Source organism: Lycium barbarum, chromosome 12 (genome assembly GCF_019175385.1).
Source record: "Lycium barbarum isolate Lr01 chromosome 12, ASM1917538v2, whole genome shotgun sequence".
In the NCBI taxonomy this organism is placed as follows: Eukaryota; Viridiplantae; Streptophyta; class Magnoliopsida; order Solanales; family Solanaceae; genus Lycium; species Lycium barbarum.
The window spans coordinates 72,526,215-72,550,324 of NC_083348.1; the positions used below are offsets into that span (position 1 = coordinate 72,526,215).

A 24,110-nucleotide genomic window follows, 5' to 3' on the forward strand; every position below is an offset into this window, starting at 1 on the left:
TATTAGAAAAGGGTTAAATATACCATTCCTGTTATATTTTGGATCCAAATATACCCCTTTGTTATACTTTGGGTCCAAATATACCATTTCTCCGTTAAAATTGTCCAAGATGGACATAAAATCTAACGTGACATTGACAACTCGATGAGATAGAGGCCACATCACATGCCACCTCACCGCTCAACGCATTTAACCCTCTCTTCCCCTTCTTCTTCCACCACTACCATCTCCTCCCATCTACTACAACCTTTCCCACCATTAGCATGTCTCCATTATCCAACAACCAAGAGGATCATATATTTGAATTATCCACCTCACCGAGTTGGTTAGTCTATTATTTAGTAAGCGTAACCTGAATTAAGTAAAATTGAAGTTATCTTACAGCCTCAGTAGTGAAGAAAGTGTCAGGCCGAGATCCCAGTTTCATAAACTTCATGTTTGATGTCTCTTTTTGTTAGTTATTTCACCAAAATTTAGCAGATTTGAAATACCATAGTATTGTCAGACACACAACAACACCTGCAAGCAGTAGATAATGTTAGAAGACAAAATCACCAACTAATTATACCCTGAGAATTTCCTATAAATTTGGTAAATCAAACAAGAAAGATATTTTATCAACCCCCAAATAGGCAAGGAAAAAAGGAAGAGGAGAAAAGGGTTACTGAACTACTGGATTTTCCAAGCAGAGACTCAATTTATACTAATAATCAATTTATACTAATAATAATAGCCAAAATGTCATGAACCAAGAAAATCAAGCTTCTCTTTCAGTAAAATTCTCTACCCCATTTTGTTGGATAGCGAAGATGATGGTGTTGTGGTGCTAATGGTGGGAGGAGATGGTAGTGGTGGAAGAAGAAGGGGAAGAGAGGGGTAAATGGGTTGGGCGGTGAGGTGGCATGCCATGTGGCGTCCGCCTCACCCGGTTGTTAGTGTCACGTCAGATTTTATGTCAATCTTGGATAATTTTAACGGAGAAAGGGTATATTTTGACCCAAAGTATAACCTGAAGGGTATATATGGGCCCAAAGTATAACAAAGGTATATTCAACCCTTTTCTGACAGTACAGGGGTATATTTGACCCTTTTCCGTAAATTAAAACTCCCTGATCACTAATCCAAAGTTTATCACCCCTACTCAATTAAAAAACCCTACTCAAATAAAAAACCTAAAGTTACCCAATTTAATTTTTAAACCTTTTTGTCACCTTTAATTAAAAGCCCTCGTTTCGTCACTGTGAGTTTCTGTTGCTGTGTTTTGTGTTATGAGGGTTTTGATTTTGTTCGTCGTTGATGATTTTTATTGTTCCTTGTTGATGATTTTTATCGTTCCATGTTGATGATTTTTATTGTTCTTCGTGCCTTTTTTGATTCCTATGTTAAATGGCTAAAATCACACCCCAGGTGGAAACAGAGAAAGAAAACAAGCACTGAGATTAAGCTAAGCTAAACTGGTGATGATGCTATAGATTCATTGATAGCGGTATATTAACCCTAGCAACTGTGCGCATATTGTCTTACCGGGACTAAGAGCTGAAACTGTAAAGGGCTAAAGTGTAACTGAACCCCAGCTTTAATTAATTTTTGGTATTCTTCCTTATGTGTTTCGGCCTGGTTTGGTTTCTGCTGTCAAGTGTCTGACTTTTTTTTATGTTTTTTTGTGGTATGTTTTATTGATGTGGTGATACGGGAAAGGGCTTGATGTGATTTGCTACAATTTAAGTTGAATATTCACAAGTTTTGAATGAGATCCCCGTTAAATGTTATTAGAATTTATTCTCATCACATATCCGTATTTGTTTGATTTTTAATGGATATATGAGAGTAAAATGGCTTATTTTGTAGGTAAATTATGGAATTTGATAATTACAAAAGGAAGTGGGCGGAAGCTTTCACTCCCTGGAAGAGGGAGCCAAAGGAGGCTCCATACAGTGAGTTTCATATAAATTTCTCCTCTATTTTTTTTTTTGTTATATTAGAATTTATTTATTTATGTTGTTTTATTGTAAAATTATGTAGATCCTGATGTTGTAAGAAAATCAACACTTTTGAGTACAGAGGAACAGGATGTTTCTTTGTATCCTCCAAATAGGCACTTAAATATTTACACGAAGAGGGCTGCTTTAAAAGTTTCCACATCTGTCGTCAGTCTTGAATCATACTCGGGTACTTGTTCATGATAGTTTTATTTCTTTTCTCATAGTTGTTGCTTGCCTCGATGTTCGTTTCTTTAATTCTTGGACTTACAATTTTCACTTCTATTATCTTTTAGTTCTATAATTGTGGGATTTCAATGGATACGTTGTTGTTGTTGTATTACTTTCTAGTTCTAACTTTTGCTAGCAAATTACCTATCATTTTTACTTTTACGTTCACTTTTCAGGGGAAAAGGAAATATTTCAATGTTCCGGGACTATTATAGAAAGTGTCAACACTTACAGCATAATATTGACCACTGCAAGTCTCCTTAGGTGTTCCACGAGTAGAAATTCTATAGCTGATAATATCAAGGTTGGTGGTTTATTTTTATCCTATTCTCTATTTTGTCTTTACCCCGTTTTCAAATTTGTCTAATCATCTGCTTATCTCTTGATTATTGACAGTACTTTGTATGTCATTTTAAACTAAATTCTTGCCTGATTAATTGATAATTATAACTATTTATTTAGGTTATCGTGCACCTATTTGATGGAAGATCATTTGATGGTCAAATTGAGTCATATGACTTCCACTACAATGTTGCTGCTATAAAGATTCAATCAGACACACCACTTCCTATTGCATCCCTGGCTCATTTAAGTGATTCTATCACGATTGATTCGAGTCAGCTCCGGGTTACTGAGGAGAAGCCATTTCAACTTCGTTCGCATTTGAACTCATTTGATCTTATTCCCGGAGATTTAGTTATTGCACTTAGTCGTTTTTATACGAAGCCGTATAAGATCAAGGCCGCTCCCGGTGAATTCAGGTTGGTGTTTTATTTCATTGTAATTACTTAAAAATAAAGGAGTGGGAGAGGGAAGTTATGAGACCTAAAAATGTAATACAACAGATTTGATCTACTACTATTTTTGGGTTACTACACGTTTACTTCCTAGGCAAACAAAAGGTGTGTACCTGAAATAAAGTCCAACCATGTAGTAAATTTTAGTGATTAATGAACCCCTGAGATGTAGTAGATTTTTATTTTAAGTGTGAAGGTTTTGTATGAAATTATATTAAAATCTTATTCATGTAAATGCGTTAAATTCACAAATCTAAGTCATGAACTTCGATGTTGATGATCTCTTTGATTTACGCATATGTTAATAATGAAGCGACTAGATAACATCAAAATATCTGTTAATAATGAAGCGACTAGATAACATCAAAATATCTTTTCGGTTTGGGTACAAATAGTTTGGGTAATAAGTAGTTTGTGTGTTTGTTAAGATGTGTTAGACTTTGAAATTCATGAGTTTAAGATTGACATTTTTCACTTGTTGATCAATTAAGAGATGCAGAATGGGCATGTCATTGAGATAGTGGCTATGAATTGGATACGACAGTTTTATTTTGCTGGAGGGTTTGCTTAGCACTTTAGCTTTAGCTTTCATTGGAGCCTGTAAGTTGTAAAAAGACTTAGTTAACTATTAGAACCTTCTACCCTCTTGTCAAATTAGATCTTTTTTTGGTTCTTTAGAATTTCAGTTTTATCTTTAGTGTCTGAAATTATTGGATCTTTGTTATCTGAGAAGGATAACTCAAATAAAATATACTATAAGGTTTGAATGATCTTTTGGATTTGTCCTTGATATTGTTCCTTATTCTACTTCTTGTCTATCGTTCTCTTTTCTGGATTACATTCTTCTGTTTGTAGTTACATGCGTTGTAAGATTTTAACTTTTAGTGGAAATAACCACAAAAATACTCATGTATGTAGATTTTTCATTGGTATTTCATTACCTTAAAAATAATACGACTTATGAAATATATTGGCTAAACTAGGCAATCCTAATTTACAAGGGTTCTGTAGATTGTAATTGGTTCTTACACTATTTCTTTTGCCTTTATAATATGCCTTGCTATCAGCTTGTATCATGGATTTTGAGGGGTTATGGGTGGTAAAAGTATGTTTTCTCATTTATCTAAGTAAGTTGTTTTTGTTAACATAATGTGTAGTTTCTTAAACCACACAGGCAGTAACACAAACACATTGCTTATTGCCTAGCATATTGCCATGTTGGTTGTTGGGACTTCTCTCTCAATTTTTTTGTTGGTTGATCCTTGTAGCATTGATCGCTGCGACTATGACGACTTCGATTGTAAAGAGCTTTTCATGGCGAGTTGCAGAATTATGAGAGTAACTCTCTTTCACACTTTTTTTTTATTTCACCCTTACATGTTGCTTTTGAATATATTCTTAATCAATAACAAATGATATGGATATATTTTATCTATATCTATTGTATGTTAGGTTTTTTAGTAGAAGGATTGCTAATTTAGGGCTTTTTCCTTCTTTATTGTAGTGCGGTATTGGGGGTCCACTTATTAACCGCTATGGAGAAGTCATCGGTATCTGCTTTCAGGATTTAGGATCTATTGCTTTCTTACCAATCAATATAGCCTCCATGTGGTGGGAGCATTACAAGAAATCTAGGTATTCGCCTAATCTTTGCCTTTGTAGTTTCCTTGATATGTGGTGGTACCATTTTTACTTGAATCTCATAAGCGGTGCACGGTGTCTCAAATTGTATAATTGGCCCCTTCAGTCAAGTTCAAACAATTTTGTAAAAATTTTCTATAATAGCCTGCGAATGATTGAATAGAAAATTTTGCAAAAGGAATAGAATTTTTACCTTTATGTATGGAATTTTTTTGAGGCATGTTATTGGGCCATTCTCATATTCATAATGGATTTTTGTTTCTTGGTGTGTGTGTGTCAGTCTACTAAAATGTTAAAGTTATTCCACTTACAGTTTTTATTGAATGTTAACAAACAATTCTTGCTCCTTGATAATCTGCTCGTACATGTCAAAGGTTATGAAGAAAAATGGAGTGAGTTTAGGCTTATCGAAAATCTGCTTGTACATATCAAATGTAATGATGTGCTTGTACATGTCAAATGTAATGAAGAAAAATGGAGAAGAGTTTCGGCTTATAGAAAATCTAACTAATCACACAAATAACTGGTACTAATCTTAAGTTTTTGTTCTATCATAGGCAATCACGTCGACCTTGGCTCGGGATGGAAGTAACTAACCTTTATGCAGCTGGCCTAGAAATTCTGGAAAGAATTATTTCAAAGTTCCCAGACGTCTTGAAAGGTGTCATTGTTGAAGAGGTATGCTCTCTATTATTGCAGCTTTTTTGTGGAAAACCGTTCTTTGGATGGTATTGATGTCCATCTATTTTATGCTCCTAGTTGTTAAACAAAGTAGGCACATAATAGCACTAGGGCAGAATAGGCCACGTCTGGATGCAAGGCATTCTGATGGATGTGAGGTGCCCATGAGATGCACATAAAGAAAAACAACAACTACGCGTCAGTCCCAAACAAGTTGGGGTCGGCTATATGAATCCTCACTGTCCATGTTACTCATGTGCATTAAGAAAAAGACTTTATTTTAATTTGTATGCTGAAATATTAAAGATGTGACAAATGCAAGACATAGAGCACAATTCTGCGAAAAGATAAGCAACAACACGAATTGATGTTGGAAATTAGAGAAGTGTAAAAGAATGGCAAACACCATCAATTATCCTAATTAGTGAACAGCATAGTTCAACTTTTTTGCACGGGTAGTTATGAGCTTCTGTTTCTGAAAATTACTGTTCAACCATGAATGTTGTTAGTTTAAATTAAGTAAATTATTTTACTAATTGCTGGATAATTTGATAAACTGTCCAATAGGTGGTACCTGGTTCTTCTGCTGAATCTGCTGGGATAAAACACAATGATGTTATAATTCAATTTGGTGGAAAAAGAATTCAAAGTTTCTTGGAGGTATATTTCCTTTCTTCTTGTTATTGTTTAGAGTGTATTTAATTGCGTTACTTATATTCTTTTCTACCTTATGATTCAAAATTACTAATTTTCCTCAGACTATGGTAGTTGCTTCTTCGCAAGTTTGGAGTTCTCTTTATGTAGTTAGCATGTTCATCTTTATCATTGTAGTTAATCTTTTGTTTTTTTTTCTGTGTTTATCATTCCAATGCAGTATGCAAAATATCTATCATGCATGGTTTTTTGTCATTTAAATGGAGGATGCTATCATTGTTATTGTTCATATCTAACTAGTGAAACCAGTAGACCACCCTATGCTTTATCGTTTATTTATGTAACTAACTGCTTTCGGCTGTAGCTAAGAAAGGGCTGCTATGTCATGTACCCAAGGATGCTAATTATTGTTTTTCCCTTTAATTTAGAGCAGTTCTTACCACTTAGTCGGAATGAGTTGGGCTAAATTTGAAAAATTGCTTACAGTTTCTGTGAAATAGTGAACGAAATACACTTGCTTTCATGTTTCATTCTTTTCCGATGTGTGCTTTTTGTTTTTTGTTTTTTTGTCTTTTTTCTATAATCGTTTAGGACATGAATGTCACTTCCTTCATTTGCATTAGCTATTTGGTTATGAAGATATTTGCCATTTAGTCATGTTAAAGAGTATATTTTTGACTGGTTTGATAATATTTATTGGTGCTAGTCTTAATCATAGTTTAACGCAACAACTGCAAAATGTCGAGTTAGGGGACATCTATTTTCTTCGAAACTCCCTAGGTTCACCCACTAGTCGCACTTATTATTTGGATAAGATTGGGTAGACATTTTCCTTAAGGTCATGAGAAATATCCATGTCAAAAGTATGACTTTTCCTGAGAGTTACAGGCCCAAATTGGAAGGCCAGGCTAAGGCTAAGCGAAGACAACCCTGCCTGGCATGCCTTTTTGATCAGGTCTAAATTGATGCTATTACTAGTTGATTATTGGGTTTCCATTGCATCGAACATGCTTTCTGGTAACTATGTGCTATTCTGCTAAAAACCCTCCTTTTCTTTCAGTTGATCAATGCAACTTAGCATTCAAGTAAATGTACTGAGATACAATGCACACACACTAAAAAACAATCAACCCAGTCAAGGAGAGAACATGCATGCAATAAGAAATGCAATTTCCTATTGATATTAGTAATTATTTTTCTTTTCTTATTCAAATAATCATAGCTATTCGAAAACATGTGGAATAATGTTGGAGAATCTGTGGAGCTCACTGTGATAAGAGCAAGTCATGATGTTCCTGTACATCTTAGCATGGTGGTGGAAGAAGCCACATCGGATAAATTATACAGGTATCATCTTCTACTCCTTTATCATCTCCTACTCGTTTCTTCTTAGCATACTGAGGGTGTAATTATGTAAACCGGGAACATCTTATGCTATGAGGTAGAGTTTATTCATGGAGCTGCGATGTGTCTCATTTCATTTTTTCCTTCTCTGTGAAGTTTTACCTTCATTCTCAGTGTCTTAAACATTTCATTATTTCAGCTGGCCACTTTGGGAGGCACGATGATGCAGAATTTTGGGTGTCATGATCTTTCGCCAATTATTATCACTGGTCCTGAATTTGATCTATTAACATAAGAAGCTACTGGTTTTGGCACATTGTTGAATCAGCAAACACTTGCTAAGAATGCTTTCATGCCCCTCAAGCCTAATTTTGCTATGTATTTTTCTGGATTGAGTTGGACTGCGGAATACGGAGGTGGGGGTGGGGGTCAATGTAGGCGTCGTCGTGAGTTTTTTTGGGTAAATTAACTGCTCCATCAAAATTGTTTATTGATTGCTACACTGACGTAATTTTTAGTTAATGCAATTTTTGGGTAAACATAGGTGATTACGAGTTTTTTTTAAAAAAAAAAATTGAAATCTTTGTCCATCTCAATTAGCTTCTGTTTATTGAGGATGGATTCCAGTCATTTGACAAAGCAATCAAGTTTCTTTTCCCTTTCCTCTTTGCATTTTCTATTTTTTGAGAACTGGGATGATAACTTCATCAAACAAGACCAAGATCCATAATAAACCTAAACAAGAGAAGTGCCACTAGAAACCAAAGCAAGCATGTCTTCGCCAGCTTCTTTTGTACCTGTCAACATCAGAAACCTAATCATCAAACACGAGTCAAGAGATTCACTGGCAAGATCCCAAAGCGCAAGCAACTAATATCAAGAGGCAGCAGAGATTAGGTGATTTAATCTCCTAAATAATTCAGTTTACCATGATTAAGTGATTTAATGAAGTGAAAGTATACATTAATCAATATTATGTGTTCAAACATAGTATGCATAGTGTCATACTTTGGCAAGCACTGCCACAAACAAACAAAATCAGTCAATGGCAATACGTGCATTGCATTAACCGCAGAATGTAGCAAATCTCAGTTACACACTAAATCATGACTGTGGACTGCACCACCTGCATACGTATCAAGAAGCCAAACAAATAAATGAGACTGTTGCAGCTGATCTAAGCCGATGTAGCTCAACCTACCGCACAACAGCATCAACCACAAGGCTGGCGTGATCGTGCAAATTGTGTCCAGCACTGCGACTACAAAAGATATAGAAGTACTCCTTTCAGAGGTGTGGCGCACCCAATTTACTGATCCCTAATGAATTGACAGTAACATATATTAGACATAAAAAAATAAAGGTTAAAAAACTGGTCAGTATCGCTTTTACTTTCTGCTCCCACTTGTATATTCTTCAGCGGATAGATTTGCTGGCTCTCGTAGACACTAGACAGTATCAACCACGGAATAATGCTCACCTGAATGCATTAAACAAACTATTCAAAATGTCGTTCAACCAAAAAGACAAGCAACTTTGGTATTCTAAGAAAAATGCTGTTGGGGTGATATATTGCACAAGTGCTGGCTTTTATGCACATCAGACTTGCCCCAATATAAAGGCCAAAAAGCACAATAAGATAGAGTAAAAAGGCCAAATGAAAATTCAGAAATATTAATATTGCGGAATAGAATATGAAAAATTAAACTAGGTTGCTAATGTGATTAAACAGGAAATGTATAACTGTGATTCAAAGAAGAAAAAGCTTTCATTGACTTCCTAGATTAATATGAGACCATAATTATATGGGTATCATTAGACTCGTATGACTTCCTAGATTAATATGAGACCATATTAAACCCATTTTCAAATGAAATTACGGATTTGACCCTTGGGGCTTGGAACGGGGTTTTTGGGATAGACTTCTAGACCCGAATCTCTTATGAGGTATTATTGTGTCGATTGACTCGTATTCTTACGCTTAATCCGTGCATAAACAGGTTGGGATCGTTCGGAGGCATTACGAAAAAGCGAGGCTCTGCAGTGATTGTCGGACATCTATTTCAGGCATGTTGAGACTATGAACTTTATCTTTAGCGTCATGGTTGGTTTAAATTGGACTAATAAGAAGGGAAATCGGGTAACTAAAGGGGCTCCCGATACTTGTGAGGTGACAAGCACTTGTATCGAGTACCGATGTCATGTCATGGGTATCTGTGTAATTTCAATTGTATAGCCGGTCTGAATGCCATGCTTTGGGCATTAGCTGATACCATATATTTGATTTCAGTCTATGATTGGGATATGCGGTCCCTTATTTACTGTTTTCTGTGCTTATTACCTGTCTCATTGTATTTATGTGTTCTCACCACTCCTAATAGTCGTTTAAAAGTGGAAAAGAGGTAAAGGTTGAGTCTGTATTGTTTAGCTTGATTTCTTGTTGATGTGCATGTCATATTAATGTTGTATATTATATCTCATATGCATTGAGGATACGTGTGTAAGTCTGAGGGAAATGGTTCAGACGGAGTGATGATCGATACGATGAGCTGAATTGGCCAAGTGACAGGTAACGTGATCCTACAGACGGTGTTCGATGATTTAGAAGCTTAAGAGGCTAGGAACCCGAAGGGAAATAGTTCCGGGTGGTATATGGACCTCGCGAGTCCCCCATGAGTCGCACTCCCTATTGAAGAAGCATGTGTGTACCGGTGAAACTCAAAAGTTTAGAGCGTATATTTCCTTTCTTCTTGTTATTGTTTAGAGTGTGTTTAATTGCGTTACTTAGATTCTTTTCCACCTTATGATTCAATATTACTAATTTTCCTCAGACTAAGGTAGTTGCTTCTTCGAAAATTTGGAGTCCTCTTTATGTAGTTAGCATGTTCATCTTTATCATTGTAATTAATCTTTTGTTTTTGCTGTGTTTATCATTCCAATGCAATATACAAAATATCTATCACGCATGGTTTTTTGTCATTTAAATGGCGGATGCTATCGTTGTTATTGTTCATATCTAACTAGTGAAACCAGTAGACCACCCTATGGTTTATCGATTATTTATGTAACTACCTGCTTTCATCGGTAGCTAAGAAAGGGCTGCTATGTCATGTACCCAAGGATGCTAATTATTGTTTTCCCTTCTTTTCATTTAGAGCAGTTCTTACCTCTGTCAGAAAGAGTTGGGCTAAAATTTGAAAAATTGCTTATAGTTTCTGTGAAATAGTGAACAAAATACACTTGCTTTCGTGTTTCATTCTTTGTATTTTTTTTATTTATTTTTTTGCGTCTATTGTGTGGGACATAATCTATGCTTTTCTGATGTGTGCTTTTTTGTTTTTTTGTCTTTTTTCTATAATCGTTTAGGACATGAATTCCACTTCCTTCATTTGCATTAGCTATTTGGTTATGAAGATAATTGCCATTTAGTCATGTTAAAGAGTATATTTTTGACTGGTTTGATAATATACATTGATGCTAGTCTTAATCATTAGTATATTTTTGACTGGTTTGATAATATATATTGATGCTAGTCTTAATCATACTTCAATGCACCTACTACAAAATGCCGGGTTAGGGCCTAGGGGACATCTTTTTTCGTCGAAACTGCCTAGGTTCACCCACTCATCGCACTTATTATTTGGATGAGATTGGGTAGACATTTTCCCAAGGTCATGAGAAAATATCCATGCCAAAAGTATGACTTTTCCTGAGAGTTATACGCCCAAATTGGTAGGCCAGGCTATGGCTAAGCGAAGCCCTGCCTGGCATGTCTTTTTGATCAGGCTATTACTAGTTGATTATTGGGTTTTCATTGAACCGAACTGGATTTCTAGTAATTACGTGCCTGCCAGAAAACCTCCTTTTCTTCCAGTTGATCAATGCAACTTAACATTCAAGTGGTACTGAGATACAATGCTTACATACAAAAAAACAATCAACACAGTCAAGGAGAGAACATGCATGCAATCAGAAATGCAATATCCTATTGATATTAATAATTATTCTTCTTTTCTTATTCAAATTGTCATTAGCTATTCGAAATCATGTGGAATAATGTTGGAGAATCTGTGGAGCTAACTGTGATAAGAGCAAGTCATGATGTTCCTGTACATCTTAGCATGGTGGTGGAAGAAGCCACATCGGATAACTCATACAGGTATCATCTTCCACTCCTTTATCATCTTCCACTCATATCTTCTTATGCATACTGAGGGTGTAATTATGTAAACCGGGAACATCTTATGCTACGAGGTGAGTTTATTCATGGAGCTGTGATGTGTCTCATTTCATATTTTCCTTCTCCCTGAAGATTTACCTTCAATCTCAGTGTCTTAAACATTTCATTATTTCAGCTGGCCACTTTGGGAGGCACGATGATGCAGAATTTTCGGTGTCATGATCTTTGGCCAATTAGCAGCACTGATCCTGAATTTGATCTATTAACACAAGAGGCTACTGGTTGTGGTACATTGTTGAATCAGCAAACACTAGCTAATAATGCCTTCATACCTCTCAAGCCTAATTATGATTATTCCATTCCCTTATCCAGTGATACTTTCTAGGTTTTCTGGTAGCTACCCCCACCCCAAGGTTTTGAATATTTTTTTTCTTTTGGGAACTTTTAATATGGGTTTTCCTATGTATTTTTCTCTGCGGAATACCGTGGTGGGCGGGGCGGGGGGGGGGGGGGGGGGGGGGGCGTGCAATATTGGCATAGTCGGGAGTTTTTTTAGGGTAAATTGACTGCTCTGTCAAAATTGTTTATTGTTTGCTACACTAATGTGATTTTTAGTTGATGCAATTTTTGGGTAAACATAGGTGATTACGAGTTTTTTTAAAAAAAAATTGAAATCATTTGGTCCATCTCAATTAACTTCTGTTTATTGAGGATGATTCCAGCGATTTGACAAAGCAATCAAGTTTCTTTCCCTTTTCTCTGTTTGCATTTTCTAGATTTTGAGAACTGGGATAATAACTCCATCAAACAAGACTAAGATCCACAGTAAACCTAAACAAGAGAAGTGCCACTAGAAACCAAAATTGCTAGCAAACATGTCTTCGCCAGCTTCTTTTGCAACTGAGAACATCAGAAACCTATTCATCATACATGAGTCAAGAGATTCACTTGCAAGATCCCAAAGCGCAAGCAACTAAGATCAAGAGGCACCAGAGATCAAGTGATGTAATCTCCAGGCACATGCTTACCTCCATTGGGTGTTTACACATAAATAAATCAATTTACCATGATTAAGTGATTTAATGAAGTGAAAGTAAACATTAATTAATGTTAAGTGATAAGTGGACATTTTCAAACATATGTATGCATAGATCAGTTAAGTGTAAACACCGGATGTGGGTATATTTTTACCCACCAAAGAGCGTCATACTTTGGCAAGCATTGCTAGAAACAAATCAGTCAATGGCAATACGTGCATTGCATTAACCACAGAATGTCGCAAATCTCATATACACACTAAATCATGACTGTGGATTGCACTTCTACTGCAGGAACGTTGTAGCTCAAGTTTACAGTGCAAGCAAAGGAAGAAGACGAAAGGAAATGCACAGATAACAAAAAGAAATCTTGGGCTACACTTAGATAGATTCATTCATATCTCCTCTAAGGGAATAATTACAGCATCTAACCAACGGATAGCTACAGCTGGCCCTGCCAGTAACTAAATTGGCAGGGACCGAATATGCCAAACTAAGAATGCACCGGGAACTTAATAGAAAGATAGCAAAGTTGATACTTAAAACATAAGGAACTAACTTATAACGACTAGGTACTCAAAGGCACCACCACCACCACCATATACAACAAGAGGCGAAACACCTACTTGTGACTGTTGCAGCTGAACTAAGCCAACGTAGCTCAACCTACCGCACAGTAGCCTCAACCACAAGGCTGACGTGATCATGCAAATTGTGTCCAGCACTGCGACTACAAAAGATATAGAAGTACTCCTTTCAAACATGACTTCAAACTCACTGCATTTGTTCCTTCTTCTAGAAAAAGAAAATGGGTACTCCTTACAGAGGTGTGGCACATCCAATTTACAGATCCCAAATGAATTGACAATAACATATATTAGACATAAAAAGGGAAGGTTGAAAAACTGGTCAGTATCGCTTTTACTTTCTGCTCCTACTTGAATATTCTTCTGCTGATAGATTTGCTGACTCTAGTAGACACTAGACAGTATCAACCACGGAATAATGCCCACCTGAATGCATTAAACAAACTATTCAAAATGTCGTTCAACTAAAAGACAAGCAACTTTGGTGTTTTAGGAAAAGTGCAGTTGGCGTGATATATTGCACAAGAGCTGGCTTTTATGCACGTCAGACTTGCCCCAGTATGAAGGCCAAAAAGCACAATAAGATAGTAAATCTCATCAAAACTTGGGATAAAATAGGGAAAGTAAAGGACTGTAGATCTTAAATATTATATGTCATGTATGAGTTGAATGTATTGGATTAGATCACGACAACATATTAAGTTAGATTTCCATGGAAAGCAAGGAATGACGACATAGTTTCAGGAAATAGATCCCCAGATTCTTAGGTGCTTCTCTGGTGAAGCACTAGCAAAATATAACCTGCCCAGTGAATTAAAGCCTGAGTTTGTTTGCAAAAACTGGAAGAAGAAAAAATTGTGGCATGTGCATTTGGTCTGTCACTGCTCCAACATCAATATATATGAAAGGGCATAATTTACCTTTTCCTTTTCGATCAGCCGGAAGACCCTTGAATTTCTTGGAATCCCCGCCCTACATTAAATAAGTGTGTCAACCACAATGAATTACTTACACAAATAGTTTAGGATAATGACACTATTGAACCTGAACTTTAGGATCTGATATATCTTTTCTTTTCCCATCTTCGTCGTCTAGGTGTTGTTCTTTGAACAGCCTTAGTATTTCTCTCAGCGCTGCAACATGGATGGCGATCTCATATCCCCCTGAACTCATAGCAAGCATCCCAACGACTTCCCCTTAACATTGAAAACGGGGCAACCTGAACAACCTCCCCACAAATAAGGCCATACATTTGTATTATAGGAACAAGAGGATGAAGATTTTTTGCATAAGTACCGAACGAAGAATGCCTAAAAATATCTTTATTCCAAACATGACCCATAATTCTATGTCTAGGTGTGGTCGATAGGGCAGTAGGTATATAAGTTTTACAAGTTGCACCGGATATAGGTACTTCGACATGGTCTATACATTCAAATGCAACTTTGTCCATCAAGAATGATCCTACAAATTGATCGGGATTCCCTATATATAATAAAGATTGGCCCACTGACAGTGAACCATCATTGGTAAGTGTAGCATATTGGCAACCATTCACATCTAGGACCTGTAGTAATATAACATCCCATTTAGGTTTTTGAAATACTACACTAGCCCGGTGAAAATTAGCTTCATCTAACCTCCTGACATCAAGTTCATATGAAGTCTTTGGGAAAAGATGTGCAGAAGTAAGTATCAATCCATCACTACTCACAGAGAAAGCAGTTCCATGTGTTACTAAAATATCCCCTTGAGCCTCGTGTCGAATTCTAACAACCCATACAACTGATTTCCAGTTGTTGTATGACTCCCGCAACTCAACGATAGTAAGTGTGCAATCATCACTAACTTTGGACACTTTTTCCAAATCCTGTAGCATTAAAGCAAATTTATATTGATAAAGCCACTAAAGACACAGAATCTAAAAAATGCAACTATGAGAATATTTATAATGTTGGATTTGAGTAGTTAAAGATCTCGATTTCTTCTTAAATAGAAAATATGAAGCATTAAAGTTTCTTCTTAAATAGGAAATATGAAGTGTAGTAATTACACAATATAGTAGTAACAAACACATGTTTGTTTGCACAAGTGGAATTAACCAAACCAACAGACAGATAAAATAATATATTCAAACAGGTCAAGACAATTAAATGAAGCTAACTATTTGAAGTGCAGTTAAATGGCCTGAAACTCCTCATTAAAACCTTTATAATTTTCAAACCTCTTTTGAATAGAGAAATCCATTTTAAGTCCAATCACCAGCAACCTATTCACTTATGTAAGAAAGAAAAAAAACTTTTTTGCTTGAGTTTATAGTGAAGAAAATTTTCAAACAGAACATACATATTGTAAATTCAGATGGTGCACAATACCTGTGGCTCACTTTGGCCAATTCAAATTCAGCTCAGTGGCTGGTTAACAAAATTATTTACTGAATTTTAGCATGAACCAGTGAAGTACAGAACCTCCATGATTTAACAGAGGCAGATCCAGGGTTTAAATTTTAGGGGGTTCAATCTTAAGATTTTTAGTATTGAACCCAATTTTTTTTTATTTATTTTTTTTAAGTTATGGGTTCATAAATTTATGCTCCCGTCGAAAGTTTGGGGTTGAATTGAACCCCCACTTACTATGCTAGATACACCACTGTCCATGAATAAAGATTTGTCATACAAGCATGTAAACAATACTCTGGGTAATCTTTTCCTACTAATTTAACAAGAAAATGAAGCTACTTTTGGCATAAAAAACATCAAACTAAAATGCAGAACATTATTAGTATTTCATAGACATGCAAGCATCAAATGAGAAATAGTAGGAAGGTTAAAAAAATGGACCTTCATCGCTGAAATTATGAGAAAACTTGTGCTGCGTACGTACAGTGAAAACAAAACCTCAACATGATCTTAGAAGCTCTATGGTTTACGGCTACATGGTGGAGAAGAAGGGGTTAAAATGTGAAGAGTATAAAGAGTGATTTTTCTACATTAGGAGGGCTTTCTTTTTCTTTTTTTGGTCCAAGCGGGTCTTAAGCAAAGTTGCATTTGAATGTATAGACCATGTCGAAGTAATATATGTACTTCGACATGGTCTATACATTCAAATGCAACTTTGCCCATCAAGAATGATCCCACAAATTGATCGGGATTCCCTATATGTAATAAAGATTGGCCCACTGACAGTGAACCATCATTGGTAAGTGTAGCATATTGGCAACCATTCACATCTAGGACCTGTAGTAATATAACATCCCATTTAGGTTTTTGAAATACTACACTAGCCCGGTGAAAATTAGCTTCATCTAACCACCTGACATCAAGTTCATATGAAGTCTTTGGGAAAAGATGTGCAGAAGTAAGTATCAATCCATCACTACTAACAGAGAAAGCAGTTCCATGTGTTACTAAAATATCCCCTTGAGCCTCGTGTCGAATTCTAACAACCCATACAACTGATTTCCAGTTGTTGTATGACTCCCGCAGCTCAACGATAGTAAGTGTGCAATCATCACTAACTTTGGACACTTTTTCCAAATCCTGTAGCATTAAAGCAAATTTATATTGATAAAGCCACTAAAGACACATGATCTAAAAAATGCAACTATGAGAATATTTATAATGTTGGATTTGAGTAGTTAAAGATCTCGATTTCTTCTTAAATAGAAAATATGAAGCATTAAAGTTTCTTCTTAAATAGGAAATATGAAGTGTAGTAATTACACAATATAGTAGTAACAAACACATGTTTGTTTGTCATAACGTAAAATGTTTGGTTGCACAAGTGGAATTAACCAAACCAACATACAGATAAAATAATATATTCAAACATGTCAAGACAATTAAATGAAGCTAACTATTTGAAGTATAGTTAAATGGCCTGAAACTCCTCATTAAAACCTTTATAATTTTCAAACCTCTTTTGAATAGAGAAATCCATTTTAAGTCCAATCACCAGCAACCTATTCACTTATGTAAGAAAGAAAAAAAAACTTTTTTGCTTGAGTTTATAGTGAAGAAAATTTTCAAACAGAACATACATATTGTAAATTCAGATGGTGCACAATACCTGTGGCTCACTTTGTCCAATTCAAATTCAGCTCAGTGGCTGGTTAACAAAATTATTTACTGAATTTTAGCATGAACCAGTTAAGTACAGAACCTCCATGATTTAACAGAGGCAGATCCAGGGTTTAAATTTTAGGGGGTTCAATCTTCAGATTTTTAGTATTGAACCCAATTTTTTTTAATTTTTTTTTTAAAGTTATGGGTTCATAAATTTATGCTCAGGTCGAAAGTTAGGGGTTGAATTGAACCCCCACTTACTATGCTAGATACACCACTGTCCATGAATAAAGATTTGTCATACAAGCATGTAAACAATACTCTGGGTAATCTTTTCCTACTAATCTAACAAGAAAATGAAGCAACTTTTGGCATAAAAAACATCAAACTAAAATGCAGAACATTATTAGTGTTTCATAGACATACAAGCATCAAATAAGAAATAGTAGGAAGGTTAAAAAAAATGGACCTTCATCGCTGAAATTATGAGAAAACTTGTGCTGCGTACGTACAGTGAAAACAAAACCTCAACATGATCTTAGAAGCTCTATGGTTTACGGCTACACGGTGGAGAAGAAAGGGTTAAAATGTGAAAGGAGCGGCTATGGCAAAAGTGATATAATTGGACAACAAAAAGTAGATAGGGCAACTTTCCTAATTCTATTTTTGTTGCTATCTGGACGTTTTTTGTTGATTGTGGGCTGGGTCACTTTTGGGCTCAGCCATTTTGTTTCATTTTAATAAAATGCGCAAACGGGCTTAATTAAAAAAAAAAAAAAAGGGTTAAAATGTGAAGAGTATAAAGAGTGATTTTTCTACATTAGGAGGGCTTTCTTTTTCTTTTTTTGGGCTAAGCGGGTCTTTGTTTGTTTCCAAGGAGATTGGAATAATTCTTGTATCCTAAAATATAATATGATTTGTATAGTCAAAGACTCGAATTCGATCGATTTCGATTTTTTTCTTTTTCTTTTAAGAATAAAACTAAAAATAAAATACTAGTTAAATATTTTTAAACTAAAAAATTATAATAAAAATTAAAAAATAACCCTGTAATTACAACGTATAATTACCAGTAAATTCTAACCCCTCTTGAGAATTGAAGAGCATAATTATTGCCCTAAATTATACTTAGTTACTTGGTTAGATAAACATACCAAAATTGTGTAATTACATCCAAATTCAATTATAAGGTGGCTTTTCCAAACTAGCCCTACAGAAGAATATAAAAGAGGGGAGTGCACAAATACCTTATTTTGGTCCCGTCATTAAGTAATACCCGTCTTATATATATATATATATATATATATATATATATATATATATATATATATGTGTGTGTGTGTGTGTTTATTTATTTATTTATTTATTTTGCACAAATACTCACTTCACGCCTGAAGCTTGGCAACTTTAGACATTCACGTCTGAAAGTGTAGCCTTGTGAAGGCCAAACATCAAACGTTTTCGCTTGATGTTTGGTATGATGTGGCAAGAAAAAGTTCGAACATTTTTTACTGATGTGCGTGTAAAAATTGGTTCAAATTTCAATCATGTATGAGTGAAGTTTTTCATGTATGTCTAACCTTCAGTCGTACATGACTGAAGTATACGTAAAAATAGGCTAGAATTTCAGTCATGTGTGTTTGAATAATTTTTGTCAAAAATAATTTTTTCATGTATGTCTGCACCTGATTTAACACATGATTCAGAACAAAAATCAACTCTAAATAAATTAAAATTTGAAACATGAATTCCATATATCATCAAGACCAAACCGCAATCATCAAGTTATCAAAAATACAACAAATCTAACAAACACATTTAACCCCTTTTTTCAAGTATGTCGGCACTTCATTCATGCATGCAGGTAAAAATGAGCTGAAATTTCAAACATGTGTGCCTAAGCTAGAAAAGCAAGACAAACAGTGGATACTCGTGCAAAAAAAAAAAAAAAAAAGACGAAACGGGTATAACTTAAACAATGCGCCCAAAAATAGGGTACCCCATGAAATTTAGAGCAAAAAGGGAGGATGTTAACATAAGGAAAAATTAGCATAGCTCATATCATGTTTTGTAGTTTTGTAGTTGTTTTATATAAAATTCAGCACATCAAGTACATTGTTTGGTCATCATTTTGCAATCCATATAAATAAAAGGAATAAGGCACTATTAACTCCCCCCACACACCCCCCCCCACCCCCCACCCAAACTTTGGCCGCAGGCTCTATCAATGGCGTACACAAGATTTTTTATAAGCGGTGTCGACATTAAAAAAAATGAATAAATGATATAAAATGTTTACCACTGCACTAGCTTGGCATCAAACTAGTGGACCAACTTCATTTGTTTAAGTTGTACATCATTTATATAATTTATATATCTTGTCCGATTTTTCATATTTTTTATATGTATATATATATATATAATTATAAAAAAAAAATTGACAAATGGGTGTCGGATGACACCCTAGGCATAGGGTGGGTCCACCCCTGGGCTCTACGACACACCTTACCTTTTCAGAAGTCCTGTTACCTCCCTGAACTTTTTTAAATCGAAATAGTTACCACCCTGAAACTGGATATCTACTCTCATATGGGAGAGTGACATACACTCTCCTTGCCACATGTATATTTATTTGTTTTCTATTTTTTTTAATTCTCCTCGCTTACGTGACAATTTAAAAAAAAATGAATTTTCTTTTAAAAAAATGAAAAATGGATATTTAAAAACAAATCTAAATATTTGTTTTTTTTAAAACCCGTATTTTTAAAAAACAAACAAATGGATTTTTTTAAAAATATGTAAAACTGATTTTTTTTTTAAAATGTCATAAAAAATTCAGATTTTCATGATTTCATTTTTCTTAGAACACTTGTATTTTTCAAATAAAATCTGGATTATTTTTAAAGAAAAATATTGAAAAAGTGTTTTCTTGTCAAAATGTGAAAAACTGAATTTTTATGAAAAATTGGAAAAACTAATTATTTTTTTAAAATGTGGAAATCTCCTTTTTTTAAATTAAATCTGAAAAACTAGATTTCTTTTCATATATAGAAGAAAAAAAAATTAGTTTCCACATTTAAAAAAAAAAATCAGTTTAGGAAAAAAACTTTAAGATTTAATGATAATTAATTGGGTGTAATTAAATGTAAAGTACCCAATTCAAAAAAAATGATACGTGTCAGATTTTTATACTTCTTACTCTCCCAAAGAGAGTGAAATACACTCTCCTTGCCACGTTAGCTCTTAGGGTGGTGATTATTCCATTTTAAAAAAGTTCAAGGGGCCGAGTAATAGGATCCCTAAAAAGGCAAGGTGTGTCGTAACAACTTTGGCCAAAGTTCAGGGGGTAACAGTGCCTTACTGCCTTATCCCTAAATAAAATAGTTATAAGTTATGAGTAAATTTATGCATTATTTTATGCTGGGGAAAAGATGGAATAACCAATGCGGAAAATAGTAATACATGGATAAAAATATTAAAATTACAAATTCATCCTCGTGAAAGCACGAATAGAGATGCTAAATTCATCACTGCTAGGCTCTTCCTCTCCTCAATATATTAGAGACAAAATCAGTGAACTGCAATAAATTTCTCTAGAAATTCCAAAGATATAATTGTAAACAAATATTTTATTTTAAAAATTATATATCATAGATTAATTTCTAACAAACCAACCAAACATCCAAAGAAAAAATTCATACATTGTAATATCTGCATAACTAGTTCCTACGTTACTAAACTCTGCATAGTTAATTCTTCTTTAACTAATCGCTAAATAACTAATACATGACAAACTCTATGTGATTTAATAAAAATATTGCGTATGTCTTAAAAAAAAATTACTCGGTAACCAGAATATTGCATTTGCAAACTCATTGTTTTGACCAGCATTAAATTATTTTTTTCTTTTAACATGTTCTTTCAAGTGTTTGACTCTCTTTTTTACATCGCGTATATATAATCTCATAGTTCCGGAGGTGAGTAGAGAGAGCCCTCTTCTTCTTGGCACAAAGCTAAGAAGGCCAAGAAGTTAAATCACCCGAAGAAGAAAGAAACCAAGAAGAAGACTAGGGAGCTTTCAATCCTCTATGGCATGCTTGTACCATTTTTCTTGGTCTTACCGGGGAAGTCGATACATGGCCTGAATGTTACACCCCGTATTTTCATGTTAGAATGCTACATAAGTGAATCAATATGAGCCGGAGAGGTTCAGGACCTTTACAAAAATAAAGAACATCATCGAAATTTAAGCAAAAAATACTTTCCGGAAGCTGAAATCTATTGTGAGGAGCAAACCCAACAACTATTCACACCATTAAGGATGTAACGACCCGTTAGGTCATTTTAGCAATTTTGCCTGTTTTTCCCTTTTTGACCTTTCCCCTAGCTTCGTTAGAGTATATTTAACCTGCGGGGATGGGTGGTGCGGTTCCCGAGGTAATCAGATGTTTGGGTGAGAAAATGGAAAATTTGGAAGTTTATAACGGTTGGGCTGACCAAAGTCAACATCGCGGGTAAATGCGTCATTTTGAAAATTTCATCGACTCCACTAGTTCCGGAATGTCATTTATAGCTTGGTTGAATAGTTAGTTCGGTTCCCGAGGGGCTTGGGGGCATTTTAGTCTTTTGGATAGAAAGTTAGTTTTAAGGCTTTGGGATTGACCGGGTCAAGACGACCTCTTGTAGGAATTCCGAGTGCGCGGGTGAGTTCGTAGCGTGTTTTTCTGCTAGGATACATATGTGGTTTGTATTCGGGAGGTTCTGGATGGGTTTTTGTTTTTTTGTCTTTTTTCTATAATCGTTTAGGACATGAATGTTACTTCCTTCATTTGCATTAGCTATTTGGTTATGAAGATATTTGCCATTTAGTCATGTTAAAGAGTATATTTTTGACTGGTTTGATAATATTATTGGTGCTAGTCTTAATCATAGTTTAACGCAACAACTGCAAAATGTCGGGTTAGGGACATCTTTTTTCTTTGAAACTCCCTAGGTTCACCCACTCGTCGCACTTATTATTTGGATAAGATTGGGTAGACATTTTCCTTAAGGTCATGAGAAATATCCATGTCAGAAGTATGACTTTTCCTGAGAGTTGCAGGCCCAAATTGGTAGGCCAGGCCAAGGCTAAGCGAAGACAACCCTGCCTGGCATGCCTTTTTGATCAGATCTAAATTGATGCTATTACTCGTTGATTATTGGGTTTCCACTGCATTGAACATTCTTTTTGGTAACTCTGTGCTATTCTGCTAAAAACCCTCCTTTTCTTCCAGTTGATCAATGCAACTTAGCATTCAAGTAAATGTACTGAGATACAATGCACACACACAAAAAAACAATCTACCCAGTCAAGGAGAGAACATGCATGCAATAAGAAATGCAATTTCCTATTGATATTAGTAATTATTTTTCTTTTCTTATTCAAATAATCATAGCTATTCGAAAACATGTGGAATAATGTTGGAGAATCTGTGGAGCTGACTGTGATAAGAGCAAGTCATGATGTTCCTGTACGTCTTAGCATGGTGGTGGAAGAAGCCACATCGGATAAATTATACAGGTATCATCTTCTGCTCCTTTATCATCTTCTACTCGTTTCTTCTTAGCATACTGAGGGTGTAATTATGCTATGAGGTGAGTTTATTCATGGAGCTGCGATGTCTCTCATTTCATTTTTTCCTTCTCTGTGAAGTTTTACCTTCATTCTCAGTGTCTTACACATTTCATTATTTCAGCTGGCCACTTTGGGAGGCACGATGATGCAGAATTTTGGGTGTCATAATCTTTCGCCAATTATTATCACTGGTCCTGAATTTGACCTATTAACACAAGAAGCTACTGGTTTTGGTACATTGTTGAATCAGCAAACACTTGCTAATAATGCTTTCATGCCCCTCAAGCCTAATTTTGCTATGTATTTTTCTGGATTGAGTTGGGCTGCGAAATACGGAGGTGGGGGTCGGGGTCAATATAGGCGTCGTCGTGAGTTTTTTTTTGGGTAAATTAACTGCTCCATCAAAATTGTTTATTGATTGCTACAGTAAGGTAATTTTTAGTTACTGCAATTTTTGGGTAAACATAGGTGATTGCGAGTTTTGTTTTAAAAAAAATTGAAATCTTTGGTCCATCTGAATTAGCTTCTGTTTATTGAGGATGGATTCCAGTCATTTGACAAAGCAATCAAGTTTCTTTTCCCTTTCTTCTGTTTGCATTTTCTATTTTTTGAGAACTGGGATGATAACTCCATCAAACAAGACCAAGATCCACAATAAACCTAAACAAGAAAAGTGCCACTTCAAACCAAAATTGCTAGCAAACATGTCTTCGCCAGCTTCTTTTGTACTTGTAAACATCAGAAACTTAATCATCATACACGAGTCAAGAGATTCACTTGCAAGATCCCAAAGCGCAAGCAACTAATATTAGGAGGCACCAGAGATTAAGTGATTTAATCTTCGGGTACATGCTTACCTCCATTGGGTGTTACACCTAAATGATTCAGTTTATCATAATTAAGTGATTTAATGAAGTGAAAGTATACGTTAATTAATGTTAAGTGATATTTTTACGTGTTCAAACATATGTATGCATAGTGTCATACTTTGACAAGCATTGCCACAAACAAAAGCAGTCAATGGCAGTGCGTGCATTGCATTAACCACTGAATGTAGCAAATCTTAGATACACACTAAATCATGACTGTGGACTGCAGTTCTACTGCAAGAATGTTGCCGCTCAAGTTTACAGTGCAAGAAAAGGAAGAAGACGAAAGGAAATTCTAAGAAAACAAAAAGAAATCCTGGGCTAAACTTAGATAGATTCATTCAGATCCTCAAATGGAATAATTACAGTATCTAACCAATTCAGTACAGATAGCTACAGGGACCGAATATGCTAAACTAAGAATGTACCGGG

General features: G+C 35.2%; 2 protein-coding genes across 17 annotated transcripts; one reads left to right on the top strand and one right to left on the bottom strand.

Annotated features, from left to right (window-relative positions):
* Window positions 1-306: 306 nt before the first annotated feature.
* LOC132625096 (putative protease Do-like 14) lies at window positions 307-23,077 on the top strand. 10 transcript variants are annotated; one of them, XM_060339872.1, is made up of 11 exons: window positions 307-325; window positions 1,849-1,934; window positions 2,023-2,169; window positions 2,387-2,514; window positions 2,673-2,971; window positions 4,276-4,345; window positions 4,512-4,642; window positions 5,206-5,326; window positions 5,897-5,989; window positions 7,206-7,330; window positions 7,527-7,989. In XM_060339872.1, the coding sequence occupies exons 2-11, from the start codon at window positions 1,856-1,858 to the stop codon at window positions 7,549-7,551; spliced, it is 1,218 nt and encodes a 405-aa protein (XP_060195855.1). In that variant the 5' UTR covers window positions 307-325; window positions 1,849-1,855; the 3' UTR covers window positions 7,552-7,989. The 10 variants fall into 10 exon arrangements, with proteins under 10 accessions (XP_060195855.1, XP_060195859.1, XP_060195852.1 ...); XM_060339869.1 differs by lacking the exon at window positions 307-325 and adding an exon at window positions 1,093-1,240; XM_060339870.1 differs by lacking the exon at window positions 307-325 and adding an exon at window positions 1,250-1,590.
* Window positions 12,884-17,835, bottom strand: LOC132625098 (uncharacterized). Of its 7 annotated transcripts, none has more exons than XM_060339883.1 (6): window positions 17,665-17,835; window positions 16,515-16,670; window positions 14,846-15,001; window positions 14,176-14,359; window positions 14,052-14,103; window positions 12,884-13,557 (listed from the first exon to the last, which is right to left on the bottom strand). In XM_060339883.1, exons 1-4 carry the CDS (start codon window positions 17,668-17,670, stop codon window positions 14,285-14,287), a joined length of 393 nt encoding a protein of 130 aa, XP_060195866.1. In that variant the 5' UTR covers window positions 17,671-17,835; the 3' UTR covers window positions 12,884-13,557; window positions 14,052-14,103; window positions 14,176-14,284. The 7 variants fall into 7 exon arrangements, 5 of the variants coding, with proteins under 5 accessions (XP_060195866.1, XP_060195865.1, XP_060195864.1 ...); XM_060339882.1 differs by having other exon boundaries at window positions 14,176-14,350; window positions 14,772-15,001; XM_060339881.1 differs by having other exon boundaries at window positions 14,772-15,001.
* Window positions 23,078-24,110: the final 1,033 nt, after the last annotated feature.